Source organism: Triturus cristatus, chromosome 11, assembly GCF_964204655.1.
Source record: "Triturus cristatus chromosome 11, aTriCri1.1, whole genome shotgun sequence".
Taxonomy (NCBI): domain Eukaryota; kingdom Metazoa; phylum Chordata; class Amphibia; order Caudata; family Salamandridae; genus Triturus; species Triturus cristatus.
The window spans coordinates 645,182,758-645,198,231 of record NC_140594.1 but is presented as its reverse complement, the minus strand read 5'-3'; the positions used below and the strand labels follow the sequence as shown (position 1 = coordinate 645,198,231).

Below are 15,474 nucleotides of genomic sequence, written 5' to 3'. Positions count from 1 at the left end.
TGGGCGTAAGAAGCGTGGTCTCGGGGCCCGAGGGCACGGGTTGGTCCAGAGCCTTCTTTTTCGGTTGAGATTGATGTTGGGCGAGGGAGATTCTGTACTCACAGTATGCTGTCCATGCGGGACGTCTGCATCCTGGTCGGAGTTGTACTCAAAAACGGAAATCGGTTCCTGTTCCTCCTCGGCCCTGATAGCATCACCGGCTTCTTCATCCGATTCTGGTCCGCATAGGCCTGGAATAGAGCTTGTGTGTTGACTCTGCATGCCGCAACGTCGAGCCCAATGGTCGTGAAGTGTTGTCTTGGAGCGGAAAGCCTGGCACGCATTGCAGTCTTGTTCTCTGTGCTCAGGACTCAGGAGACAAGCACAGGTTACACTCCGTGTGAGTCGGTGTGGGGGTATTTCGCGTGGCACTGAGGGCAGAACTTAAAGGGAGTTTGTTCCATTGACTGTGAGTCGAACCAACACGGGTAGGCCCGATGGCCTAAAACGAGCTCTACGATTGAAAGAGAATGGTATACGCGATCGGAACCAATACCGTTGAGGGTGAGTGTCTTGCGCACCGAAGGAAACCGAAGGAAAGGCGTTGAACCGTAGCGCAGCGACTAACATCCGAACACGATGGCGGAAAAAAACTATCTGAAGATGGAGTCGATGCCCAGGCGCACTATCACCGAAAGGAGGAGTCACCTATCTCGTGACTGGAAAGACTTCTTCGAAGAAAAAAAAAGTGTAAACATACGGACCCTACACTAGATGGCGATCTATGCACAGCATGTGATCTACAGCTCACATCCCTCAAACATAGTGTTATCGGTTTTAGGGTAAATATTCGGTGGTGGGAGTTGAGGTTCTGGATCTAGACTCAGGAATCCCCCAGGATCCGGGATGCACTCTTGTTACACCCTCAGTGGTACTAGGGCAGCCGGGTGAAGAGTGCTGAGGCCCAATGTTATCCAATGGGGAACAGGGGGCCTCCGGTTGGTGGCTGCTGACTAGCAGGCCACTTGGTTGTTGGAGCAAAGCTCCTGGACTTTAGCTCAGGGCAAATGGGGAAACAAAGTAGCACCAAAGGTGCGCCCTCAGCAGCACTAGGTCAGCTGGGTGCAGGGTGCTGTTTCGACGTCGGGTGCCCTGTTTGCACTGGGGAACCTCTGGTTTGCTAAGGAACTGCAAGCTCAGAGGCGAAGATCTTCTGGGTGCGACCACCACTTTGCGAGGTTAGTTGGGATGCTGGGGGTTGGTTAGTACCATTGGTTGGGCCACCCAAGGCCTTGGGGCGTCGGGTGAAGGGGTGCCTTTTTAAGGTTGGATCTTCTTACGAGCTCCTGGTCGCGGTTGGGAGGACCTTCCGGATTTATGCAAAAAGAACAATTGATGGACAGAATGAAGAATAATGTCATACATTCACCCCAGTACAGAGATCAGGGCCTAAATCAATGATTTTTTTGCTCACCATGCCATTCCAGTTTGGACCCAGCCATATGCAAATCAGTCTTAACCCTGCGACCAATGGAACCAGTCCATCCCAAACTGCCAGGCCAGGCCCTCTCCGGACTGGAAACAGCCATACTAGGACCAGTTTCAGGCTAAATGTGTCGGTAGGAGGTTTGAGGCAGGTCAGGAACGCCGGGGGGACCTCCTTGTGGTGTTTGCCCACTTGAGCTCGGGCCGTGGACGGCAGGTGCAGAGTGGTGCAGATTTGCGTGTCCGGCCGGAGCCAGACATTGGAGATTAACAAATTTGTTGTTCACAGGAGACAGTCTTTGTGGTTAGAGGCAGGCAAGTCCTCCAGGGTTTTCGAGGTTGCTGGCTGCAGGACACACCGGATTTCGCAGGAGCAGGTTCTAAGTGGAGACAGGCCAGTAGGGATGGGGCTAAGTCAGTGGGCGTCTCCCTCTTGTTAGCTTCGGCACGGCTGTTTGGTCCTACTTCTTTTCTTGTAGTTTCTTCAGGTCTGAGGAAGCAAGGTTCAGGGGTGCCCCCAAATACAAGATTTAGGGGCATTACAGGTAGATAAAAGGTTGGGATCAATAGGTCCCTTCCCTGGGGTGGGTACACCCCTATTATGCCACCCTCCAGTGGGAGGGGGCATAAGCCTTTACCTGGTTGGCTGAGTCCCTCCATCTGCAAGATGGCGGGGACAGAGTTGTGCTTCACCTCGCCTACCCCACCTGAGGGGTGGAGTTGGCAGAGGTGGGCACACCTCACTTGTTCTTCCCGCTGGTTCTCCCCCCCAAAGAGGGAGTCAGAACCTGTGGGGACCAGTTGCTGAAAGCAGCAAGTGGCCTGGGGAAGCTCATTAAGGTGGCAAGCCTTTGAACCTCCCCCTTCGTGGACCCCGCCCATCCTGGGGGAGGAGGCTTGGCACCTCGTCCCAGGATGTGCATTGTTTCAGGCCCCTGAGAGCAGCAGGCACTCGACTCAGGAGTTCAGAAACATGTCTGGTGGTGGCAGCTGAAAGCAGCCACTCAGCAGGGACACTAGTGGTAGGTTAGTTTTCAGGGGGCATCGCTAAGATGCCCTCTGTGTGCATTTTTCATTAAATCCCACTGACATCAGTGTGGGTTTAATGTACGGAGACGTTTGATACCAAACGTGTCAGCTTTAAGTGTAGCCATTATGGTGTTGTGGAGTTCTTAATGACAAACTCCCAGTACCATATACTCTTAATGGCAGCACTGCACTTACAATGTCTAACATTGGACTTAGACACTCAAGGGGTACAGGGCCAAAAAATCTTGCTCCAACATAAATCTGACTATTTTTCTCAAAAATTTTTAAATTCCTCAAATAAAACTAAAGATATTTTTAACATAGTCAACGAGCTCTGTGACGATGATAAGACAGCCCCATCAATAGCCCCTACCCAGAAGTTGTGTGACTCTCTGAATGATTTTTTCAGAGAGAAAATTGTAAATATAAAACGCAACATTGCTAGCTCTCCTAAATCGTCTCCTTTAGATGATATTTTTAATAACCCCACTACATTAGACACCCTTCCTGCTATAGATGCTAAAACTTTTTCAACTCTCCTGGCACGGGTTAAGTCTGGATCACCCGATGACATCTGCCCACCCCACATTTTTACAGAGATTGGGCACTCTATCCCTCACGGGATCCTCTCTCTGCTTAACGACTCACTTAACCAGGGAAAGGTACCGGCAGGATTTAAGCATGCTCTATTGATTCCCCTGATCAAAAAACCCAGTCTTGATCCTCACGATCCATCTAATTACCGCCCGATATCCCTGCTGCCATTCCTATCAAAAATCCTGGAGGCACACGTTGCTAGCTGTCTTTCTAGCTTCGTTGAAACCACTGGATATCTGGAGCATAACCAAGCTGGGTTTCGACCAGGGCATTCAACCGAGATGGTGACACTGGCGGTCCAGAATGTACTAAGAAGCAATGCAGATAGGGACATTCACCAAGCATTGGTACTTCTCGACCTTTCGGCCGCATTCGACACGGTCGACCACACCATCTTGGTCGACCGTGTCGAACAGGCTGGCCTGAGAGGCTCGGCACTTAGATGGCTGAAGTCATTTATCTCGGAGCGTACCCAGGCAGTGAGATTGGGAACTTTTACAGCGCCCAAAATCAAAAATGAATGTGGAGTCCCCCAAGGCTCGTCCCTGTCCCCACTTTTGTTTAATTTGTACTTACGACCCTTGTTATTTTCATTAAAAAAGTTTAGCGCCTTAATTCTTAACTATGCAGATGATCTGCAACTGATCTTCTGTCTGGACTCCCCTGGCGCTGCCACCGAATTTCGGGAGGTCATGGTTCACATTCAGAGATGGATGGGCCTAAATCATCTGAAACTCAACCCAGGCAAAACTGAACTGATTTTGCCTGGGAAGAGTGAACTGCATTGGGGACCACACTTCTGGCCTCCAGAAATGGGAGATCCTCCAGCTAAATCCCAAACAGTTAAGAGCTTAGGTATCACTTTTAATGAAGATCTTTCGCTCAAAAGCCAGGTAGGGACTGTGGTATCTGCAAGTTTCTTCCAACTTCGCAAGATTAAGAAGATCGCCCACCTTTTAACCCACCCTGCTCTGATTCAGGTCATCATTGCTCTTGTGCTGTCCCGTTTGGATTATTCCAATAGTTTATATCTGGGCCTACCGGCGGGGCAGCTCAAGAGACTCCAACTGGTTCAGAACCAAGCGGCCAGGTTGATCTGTAAAATTCCTAAGTGGCAGTCTATTAGACCTGGACTGGCCAGTCTCCACTGGCTGCCTGTAGCGCAGAGAGCAGCATTTAAAGCGGGATGCATTATCTTCAGGGCTCTACAAGGTAAGGGCCCTGGATTCATTAGCTGCCTGCTGGTCAGTTACACTCCCTCCCGTGCTCTCCGTTCTGGCCAAAAGAATTTGTTAGTCGTGCCCCGGATCAGGAAACAACGCCAGGGAGGAGGATCTTTCCACTTCCTAGCTTCCTCCCTGTGGAACTCCTTGCCACTGCCACTAAGACTCCACGAAGATCTGTTAGCCTTTAGACAGGCTTTTAAGACTTGGCTCTTTAAGCAAGCTTATCCTTAGTTAAATTTTCTTTCTTTCTGTCACATGTTATGTTTTGCTAGTCTTCCACAGCGCCATGAAGCCTACGGGCGTACGTGCGCTTAATAAATTTAATTTAACATAACATAACATAACATGCACCTGTACACTCACCACTGGTATAGTGCACCCAGCTAGAGGGGTGACTGACCTATGCCAGGGTTTTAGGCATAGCAAAACCAAAGGGGATGATGGACGAAGTGCTGAACAATGCAAACACTCACCCCCCGTCAACTGATCTGGGTTTAATCCATCATCATTCTTTAGCTCATTCCGCCACCCCAGTTCAGACATGGCCATATGCAAATCAGTCTGACCCTGTGCCTCATGGGAACAGTCTAGCCCGAACTGCCAAGCCAGGTCTTCCCTGGAACGGAAACAAGCATCCTGGGACCGGTTTCGGGTTCATAACCCTCATCAGCCAGGCTATCTTGAATCCAGTGGCAAAGTGAGCAAGGGACCCACGTCTGGGCATACCCTGCCAACTTAGGGCGAACAAAGCAAAACCAAAGGGGATGGTGGACGGAGTGCTGAACAATGCAAACACTCACCCCCAGTCAACTGATCTGGCTTTACTCCATCATCATTCTTTAGCTCACTCCGCCACCCCAGTTCAGACATGGCCATATGCAAATCAGTCTGACCCTGTGCCTCATGGGAACAGTCCAGACCGAACTGCCAAGCCATGTCTTCCCTGGACCGGAAACAAGCATCCTGGGACCGGTTTCGGGTTCATAACCCTCATCAGCCAGGCTATCTTGAATCCAGTGGCAAAGTGAGCAAGGGACCCACGTCTGGGCATACCCTGCCAACTTAGGGCGAACAAAGCAAAACCAAAAGGGATGGTGGACGGAGTGCTGAACAATGCAAACACTCACCCCCAGTCAACTGATCTGGCTTTACTCCATCATTCTTTAGCTCACTCCGCCACCCCAGTTCAGACATGGCCATATGCAAATCAGTCTGACCCTGTTCCTCATGGGAACAGTCCAGCCCGAACTGCCAAGCCATGTCTTCCCTGGACCGGAAACAAGCATCCTGGGACCGGTTTCGGGTTCATAACCCTCATCAGCCAGGCTATCTTGAATCCAGTGGCAAAGTGAGCAAGGGACCCACGTCTGGGCATACCCTGCCAACTTAGGGCGAACAAAGCAAAACCAAAGGTTTTAGGCATGGCACACAGGGTAGCGTACCATGTCGACTCTTCACTTTGTTCTGCACCAAAACACGCAGCCTGCAAAGGCAGTGTGTGTGTGTGTGTGACGGTACAGGACCTCTAAGGGGGGCACAATAAGTGCTGCAGCCCTTAGAGACCTTACCAGTGGTACCATTTACCAGGGGCTGACCTGTGGCCAGCGATGCCAATTGGGTTTAGGCTTCAATGCAGTTTTAGGGAAAGAACATAGGCCCTGGGTACCTTGTTAGCAGGAGCCCAGGGCACACTCAGTCAAAGCACATCAGCAATTCAGAAAAAAGTGGGGGCAACAATGCAGAAAGAGGGCACTTTCTCACACAGGTTCTGTCTATTCTCTGGTGTCTTCGTAGTTGATAATCGGTGGTACTTGTAGTCGAATTCTTTGATTCTTTCAGGGATTCCGTCCAAATCTGCAGAGAGTCTCCCTTTGCTTCCAGTCCCAATGGCGGAAAAAAGAATCTGAAGATGGCTACCGCACAAAGGAACTTCCAGGGCGCCGTCTGACTTCACACAAGGGATGGACCTAGCACCAAATGGTGGTCAACGATGCCCCCAAACAGAAAAAACAAAACACAAGGACTATTCCAGACCCAACCATTAGATGGTGGAATAATGCACAGCATGTGAATCCAGAAAAGGATTCACACTACAAAAATCATGATTTTATTAAAGACACGGAGGCTAATATTACCCCTCCCTGTGTTAACTCACCCATTGAATTTGCTGATTTCTGTTATGTTTTTGCCAGGGCAAAGTTAAAGAAGTTTATCCAATGGAAATCATGGAAAAGAAAGGAGATATTCATGTGTTTGCAGTGCATAAAGTATATTTTATTTCGTGGGACGGGACTGAAAAATCGCAGCAAGAAAAGAAGGAAGAAGGCTGCGTGTTCTAGGATATTATGCATGTTATTGAAGTTCTAGCTGTCTAAGAATGTTCTAGTCGAATTCGAAGTTCTTTTTTGCTGCTGTGTGTGAGGATCAATAAAGTAGTCATGCATAATATTAGCCTCCGTGTCTTTAATAAAAATCATGATTTTCTGCCCATTAAAACAGTGGAAAATTTGCATTTTCATCATCAGTACACAGTGTTTTCATGAATCAATGGTAAACTCCAAACCAGATGGCAAAATCTGAGGTGGATTCTGTATCGCTGTTTCAGGTGTGCTTCAAATGGCTAACATCTTCCCTGAAACTCTCAATGCACAGGGTACACATTTCAGAGCATAACAAGCTACAGTATTCAAAAGCTAATACTAGATGGCAAGAGGACACCGTGTCTCTACAAGAAATATGCTGCAGACATACTATTAGGCGTATTTGTACCAGTTCATGCTCTACAGCACACTAATAATAGAGAAACTATACAAATTAAAGAAATAACAAAAAAAGAACATATAGCCTGAATGTCAGGTGTGAATCAAACAGTGTATTCTACCACTGACTTTCATGCTTAGCTTCAAAGGATCTCCCCACTTACCCAGAACTCCTGTAGGTCAGATAAGTGGCGGATGTTCTCGATTTTTTTTATTCGGTTGGCCGCTATATCCAAGGTTGTCAACTTACTCTAATGAAAACAAACAAATGGAAGAGATCTTTGTAAGCCATACAGTTACGCTAGGTTACAAGATATATAGTTACTTTTTGACATCATGATTACAAATTGTGCACGTTTAGGTTTGGAATGATGGTGTGCACAATTCACGGCAAGCTATTTCATGCTCAATACAGCAAGAAAGGACTAGGAGTGCTCCTCTGTAGACTTGCTTCACAACTGGTTTAGAAAGGTATGCAATCACGTTACCATGCTAATTCATTATCTGGTACTGTTCCCCGGTGGGCCGCAGAACACGCTAGAAAAAAAAAGTGATACTACACAGAATACTTACATCCAGGCGTTTTTGAGATAGCTTCACATGTGAGTGGTTTAATAATATGAGGTTTTTAAAGCATATCTTTTAAAAGTGATTGCTCATGTGCAAACAATTGTCAGAGTGAAAAATAAATATGCAGATAGCAGGGTGTGGTAAAATAATTGCAATATGTATCAGTAACATGTATGCTTAGCACACTAGAAGAAGGAAACGTCAATTATTTGTAATGATAGTAAAATCTTCGACATCCTAAACGTAAGAATATTCCCACTTACATGCGGGAACCATGGAGCGTTCATTATTAAAAAATATTTTTAAAAACAGATAGTAATATTGTCTTTAAAAAAAAACATTTTCCAGCAAACGAATACTTACAACTAGATTTCAGCTTAGAGAGAACTTGCTGCTCAAGGTGAGAGGGACAATAAACAAAAAAGCAGGAAAAATTAAGGCAGATGCAGCCAGATAGGCAGCAACAGCAGTAAAGCTAAAAATACGTCCCGATACATAAGAAGCCAGCAGCTTCCATATCTCCTCGTGGTTTTTACCGCTGTGGGCTCACAGGATCAGTTCTTTGGATGGGTTTAGATGTGCTACTATCACACATACTATACTATCATACAAACCATCATACTTTAACACAGCTGAAACATACGTTGACGTTTTTAATCTGCCCACAGCTGTTGGCCGTACAAGGAGGAAAGAATTCATTTTGTCTCCTTGACATTTGAACTACGGGTTTACAGCGGGGGCCTTATTTTTTACAAAGGGACTTGGTTGCTGGTTTGAGTAACTGGAAGGTTTGGGGCTTTTCTTACTGCGTTAGCATTTTTTTTACTTTTGGATTCTTATATTTAGTTTGTTAATATAGGTTTGATTTCTGATAGATTGATGTCTATTCTTCGAAGAACAGAGATATTGATTCAACAATGAAATCTGATGCTGGGTATGGAGAGACTCACCCTTTCTCTCGCCGCCAGGAACGACTCGTATAGGCAGATGTGGCACCCCTTCAATGCCCCATTATCTGTGGAATTTATAGAGTTAACATGCCCTAGACATTTTTGCTCACTGCGGTCATCGGAGGTAGTAGACACTCCACAGGTCAACACTACCAATAAAAGCGAGGCTACTACTGTAATGTAGTATGTTGTTGACGCCGTGTAGTGAAGAGTCACGCAGTAATGCTGGAAACATGTAGTTTAATCAGAGTGTACATCCATTCAAGAAGGGGCTCTGGAGCAACTGACACCACCAGAATCTTAGTACAAGAATATAGAACACTTGCTCCATGAGCTCACTACATTCCAAGTGAGAGACATAGTAAATACACATTACCACACATCCCCCTTTTTTTAAATGAAGATAACAAGCAAATTTAAGATACAATACAACAAAAGTATAATACCTACACATTCCTAAAAATATATATATCCAAAATAACAGTGCACACAAAACAATAAAGGGATACTCTTAAAACAAAGAAAATACATAAGAAGAGTAGAATGAATTCAAATTAAAGTAAATCTTATAAGAATACACCCACCATCATTCCTTCCTCTTTTAAAAACAATTTTTTTTTTAACGAGAAACAAAATCATTAAATCTCGTGGGTCTTCGGTGAACACGATCACTCCTACGTGGAATAGAATTGCCTCTTGAAAAGTCTGCAACCGCTTTTGGTGCAGAAACATTACGTGGAGTTAAAGCTACACGGGAGATACCTCGCCAATTCCCATCAGAAAGTTTCACAGCATTCTTCCTCACCTCACAAACCTGAACAGGATCCTTAAACTTGGAAAAACCTTTCCCAACCAAGATGGGATTCCTGACACGGACCCAATCCCCTACATTTAATCTGAAAGGTTTCACCGAAGGATTCTTTTTACTTTTTATTTTCAAGCTTCTTAAAATTGAAAATATTGGAATTATATTCAGCAGATTCACACCAAGTACCAACATTCCCAGATTTGGGTAATGCCTTAAGGATCCAAGACGGACACAATTCAGTAGCAGCTTCTCTACCCCTCATGAGTTCGAAAGGAGACCTGCCAGTAACAGAGTGTGGAGTGGTGCGGTGAGACCAAACCAGCTCATGGACTGATTGAGCCACATCCATATTGCTCTTAATTGAAGCTTGAATGCATTCAACTAGTACCTTGTTGAAACGCTCAACTTTCCCATTACTCTGGGGGTGATAAAGAGGTGTCCTTAAATGCTTGATCTTACAATTCTCTAAAAAAGAGGACATTTAAGATGAAACAAATTGAACCCCGTTATCAGTCAGAAGTTCTACTGGAAAACCCTCTCTAGAAAACACCTTAAAAAAACACTCAATTACTTTTCTTGTGGTTGGTTCTGATACAGGTTCCACCTCAACCCACCTGGAAAGATGATCTACCATCACAATGAAGTATCTTAAATTGTGAGGTAAAACTTGATATGGTCCTAAGAAATCAACACTGACACGTTGCCACACTCTCTTTGGACATAAACTTACTGATTCAACATTCCGTTCAGTTATTAACACCTTATCGCTAGAAATACACTTGGTACAATTTGACACAAAATCCTCAATCTGTGAGTCCATACGAGGCCACCAAAACCTTTCCCTAATTTTCTTCTTTGTCAAGGTAGAGCCTAAATGCCCACTGTGAGCCAATTTTATCACCTGCTGACGAAGAGAAAAGGGTACTACTAATTTCTCTCCACGAACTAACAAATCACCTTCTAAAGATAATTCATCAGCAATCTTCCAAAAAGGTTGTAACTCATTTGTTAATTGTGATTCTTTCGGCCAACCAGACTGCAATAATGTGATAACTTCACTCAAAGTGCAATCCGATCCGACTGCAGAAATCCATTCACTTTCAGAAAAACTTGCATCTCCTATGTATGCAATAAAACATTCTTCAATCTCGGCTTCCCAATCATGACTATAGTTTTCGTCAATGGGAAGTCGAGAAAGACAATCCGCTCGGGAATTTTTTTCCCCCAGGAATGTACTCTACTGAAAATGAAAATTCCAACAATTTAGCAACAAGTCTAGAAATTCTAGCTGTAGTACGTTTAATTCTTTTTCCTGAAAGAATATTGACTAAAGGACAATGGTCAGTTTTCAGCGTGAAATGTCTGCCCCAAACATACGCTTTAAAATTCTCCACACTCCCCACACAGGCAAGCAATTCTTTTTCGATCACAGAATATTTACGTTCAGCGTCTCTTAATGTACGAGAAGCGAATCCAATAGTGAACTCACGTCCCTTCTCTACTTGAGTTAGAACAGCACCTAAGCCATATTCACATGCATCCACAGTAATGACCGTAGCCCTTTTTTCTGAAAAAGATTGAAGAGCTGGGGCATTGACCGTTCTTTCCTTGATGATCTTAAAAGTTTGATCACAAGAGTCAGACCAGTTGTATTCTGCATTCTTCTTAAGTAAAGGCCTAAATGCTTCAGTTAGATTTGCAAAGTTTTTTAAAAACTTAGCATAGAATTTGCAAAGACCTAAAAAGGAAAGTAATTGGTCTTTGTTCTTTGGAGCAGGAGCATCCAAGATACTTTTCACAAGGCAAGGTTTTGGTTTGATACCCTCAGCTGAAAAAACATGACCCAGATATTCTATTTCTTCAGTTTTGAATATGCATTTGTCTTTCCTTAAGGTAGCACCTCTAGATTCTAATATACTCAAAACATTTTCCACAACAGTGTTATGTTCATCTTCACTCTCTGTAAACACCAAAATGTCATCTTGGAAAACCACGACTTGAGATAAGTGATCAAACATGCTAGACATTAATCTCTGAAAAACTGCTGCCGCAGAAGCAATACCAAATGGCATTGTGCAGAACTGAAAGGTACCCTCCGGAGTAACAAAGGCAGTTAAATGGCGAGAGGATTTATCTAAGACAACTTGGTGATAAGCTGACCTAAGGTCTAGCTTCGTAAACCAACATGAATGACCAATTTTGGTGATAAGATCCTCAATCCTTGGCAAAGGAAAATTATCCACCCAAATTGCCTTGTTGACACTCCTCAAGTCAACACACATTCTAAGTTCGCCATTTTTTTTCTTTGCGAGAACTATGGGAGACAACCAAAGGGTACCCTCCACTTTCTCAATGATACCTTGTTCACATAAATGCAAAAGCATGACAGATAGATCTTTCCTTACACTTAGACGTATGTTGCGTAACTTATGTTTGACTGGAGCAACCTGGTGTTTGACTTTTATTGCAAAAACAAAATCTGAAATTTTCCCCAATTTGTCTTGAAAAACCTTCTTGAATTTTTTCTCCCAATCTAATTCTGACCTCAATTGTACCTTGTTGTCACCAGACAGGTCCAAAGAACAACAAGATCCGGGAACTAACCTTTCAATAGTGACAGGATTGCTTGAACCAGGTCTAATAACTAGTTTCAATTCAGCCTGATGAATTAGTCCTAAAACATTAATACCCTTGCAAGCAACATAAACTTTGCCCTTGATATGTGAATCTAGAAATTTGAAACAGGCCAAGAAGTACCCCAGCAAATCCACTTTGCTGCCTTCAAATGCCACAGTAGATACATCAGGAGGAAGCAAAGGGGGTCTGTCCAAGAGAATGCAATTTTTTTATAATCAATGATGGTAATACGAACACCAGTGTCTACCAGGAGTTCGATACACTCCATCAATCCAAACTTCAACTTCAGGATCAACAACTGAAGAAGAGTTAAGCTCTTTTGCACATCTAACTCCCAGCATTAATTCGACATTGGTGTTAGAATTTTCTCTTTCCATCTCACTGTCCTCAGTTACTAAAGAGCGAATAGGATTATTGAACCTGCCACCCCTACATACTTTAGAAAAATGGCCCATTCTATTGCACTTCTTACAATGTTGACCAAGTGCTGGACAATACCTAAAGGAAGAAACATGATTAGGTGAACCACACCTAAAACAGAATATTTTCCTTTGTGGAAAATTTTGAACAAAGGGTTTAGCTGCAGATGTAAATCTTTTTTGGTCCGCAGAAGTCGTTGGCTTATTAACAACAGCCCCTGAAATGCAGGTTTTGTTGAAAGATTCCTCAAGAGACTTAACATCATGACCGGATCCCTCAATGCTTTTCGCTATATCAATAGCTTTATCAAGGGATGGATTCTTGCAGGTGAGCAGACGTTCTTGTATCTTTTTAGAACTGCATCTAGCCACAAGTTGATCTCAATTGAGAAGTGAACTCTTCAAATTCACACGTCGAAGCTAACACTTTCAGAGCAGTCACATAAGAATCAATACTCTCTGAAGGTTTCTGTACTCTGGTAAAGAACTTAAATCTGTGAACAACCAAGTTTTTTGATTTCGCAAAATACTTGTCAAGTTGAGCGATAGCTGCATCGAATTCATCAATGTCTTCATCTGAACCATCATAATCAGGAAGATGGTCAAATACATTTTACCCCTCAACACCAAGATGATAATACATTAGACCTTTTTTCCTGTCAGGTTTGAACTTAGTAGCATCAATAGCTACTAAATACGCTTTAAACGAACAAATCCAAAGTTTCCACTCTAGAGGGGGATCACCGGGATCTTGCAGGAAAGAAGCTGGCGCTGTAATATTTTGCATGTCGGAAAGGAAGCCTTGCTCTTCCTTTATGCTAATGTGTCCTTTGATTAAAACGCAATAGAGTGTTTTGAACTAGAACAATGACATTAGAATGAACAGTCATGTATGTATTAAAATAAGTGTTTTGGTGACGGTTTGAAGTGCTTTTTGCTTTGTTTTACATGATAAGCGGGTACTCTTTTGCTCTAAAAAAAAAAATCCAACTTCCTGTTGGTGTCAGGAGTGTGCAGCAGGAATCTCAGATAGCTGGCACTACCAATTGTGACTCCCTTTGTCGCAATTGGAATGCCAACATTCTGCCAGCTTTTTCTACCCTCACGTAGTGATGCCACTTGAGTTTTGTAAAGGCTTTTTGGCAGCAGATATGTAATATTTATTGAATGCAAATTGTTCAGCCTCCAATCTAAGCTGTAGTTTAGGTGCATGCTGCTACCCCTGAGAGACCATTCAAACTGACACCACAGGTCTGCTCCTGCAGCCTGTGTAAGGTGGTGCATGCCACTCCTTACTTAGATATAGGTTCACCATATCTATCCTAACTCACTACACATATAAACCTATCAGTCACCCCTATGGGAGGCCTTATCAATCCTGAAGGCAGGGTGCAGGGTTTTAGGTGAGAGGGTGCCCATGCATGAGCAGAGCCCCTCTGCAGCCTTCAGAACCTATTTTCTGGGGTTGTTTGTGATGCAGCCAACCATATATATTTAAGTGCATGATAACCTCGCAGTAAATGTTAACTTTAAAATGGCTGCATGGAAACATGTTGTGTTTGGTGTCAAACACCTTGGAATCATACCTCCCCGCCAGTAACTAGGGGGGGGGGGGATTTGCTCCTGCTGTGGCGCGAAATGGACAAAGGACATGGGTGTAGCCACCCCTCTGTCCTGACCCAGCCATAGGTGGGTCCCCAGGGTTTGTCATACCCTTCCCTTGGGTATAAAGTAGGAACCCCTGACCAAAGGACTTTAGATTTTACCTGGACTAAACTCTGCTACAGAAATCAAGTACTTTGACGATCTACACTACTATGGATGACTGAAGAATCTCCCTTGGAGTAAAGGAATTACTCACCTGCAGTAGCAGGCACCTTAACGCTCCTGACCGGTTTGCATCTCCCGAGCTACTGAGGACTCCTAAGATTTCTGCAACACAGGAGGTGGGTTCCCAAGGTCTCGGAGGTTTATCTGCACTCTCAGCAATTCTGAGGCCCGTATCCCTCGTGGGGACCGTGCAACCCGAACCCCTGTGCACCGCATACTTTGCAGCAGCATATGCTTTTTGGCGATCCCTGAGGCTTTGCTTTGGACTACGTGTAGTCCTGACCCGAGCAGTATTTCCACCGAAGATATCCGGCCTACACTCCAAAAATGTTCCGTGGGCTGGAATATTGTGATTCAGCTCAAGGTCCCTTCGCGATCCCTGGTCCGTTGACCTGTGGGTCCCGGTGAAGGTAACCTTGATTTTCCTTGGGCTTTCCTGGTTGCTCCAGACGTGCCCTGACTCTCCATAGCTTGGGGAGTGCCCAGGACCTTGCTGGTCCTTACCGAAGCGTATTTACTCTGCCCGCGTGGGTTGCAGTTGCCAAGGCTTGTTGGTGTTCAATCAAGACACTTACACCCCCCCCCCCTCCCCCAGCACTTGACATCCTTCGTGGGACAGCTCAACTCCATACTTTGGTTGTCGTTGACGTCTCCTGAAAAAATTTACGCAATGAAATTATTTGGTTCAAATGAAACTCTGAAACTACTTTAGGGAGGAACTTAGGCTGAGTCCTCATAACTACCTTAGAGGAATGAAAAACTGTATATGGCTCTCGACAACAGAGTGCCTGAAGTTCGCTAACTCTGCGGGCAGAAGTTATGGCCACAAACAAAGCAGTCTTCCAAGACAGATGCTGAAGAGAAGCCTTATGAATGGGTTCAAACGGTTCCCTCATCAGTCGAGAAAGAACCACATTGAGCTCCCAAGGAGGTGAAGGACGCCTAATGGGAGGAAACACTTTTCTCAAACCTTGAAGAAAATCTCTGATGACTGGGATTTAAAAAAAGGAAGTTTGTGAAGGACATTTCCTATAAGTAGTCAAAGCTGCCAGGTGAACTTTAATCGAATGAATCTGGAGGCCAGATTGAGCTAAGTGTAGCAAGTAAGGAAGGATGACATCTTCCTTGCAGGAGGTAGGATCCACATTCTTAGGCGCACACCAGATGCAAAATCTCTTCCATTTA

The 15,474-nt window shown here is 44.6% G+C and overlaps 1 protein-coding gene across 4 annotated transcripts in view; it reads right to left on the bottom strand.

The window, feature by feature from the left end:
- PPP1R7 (protein phosphatase 1 regulatory subunit 7) overlaps window positions 1-15,474 on the bottom strand; it is a 565,298-nt gene that overhangs the window by 110,064 nt on the left and 439,760 nt on the right. For all 4 annotated transcript variants that reach the window (XM_085634149.1, XM_085634151.1, XM_085634150.1 and 1 more), the window contains one exon: window positions 7,240-7,326. In XM_085634149.1, the coding sequence (XP_085490275.1) occupies window positions 7,240-7,326 (87 nt within the window). The remainder of the gene's footprint in view (window positions 1-7,239; window positions 7,327-15,474) is intronic.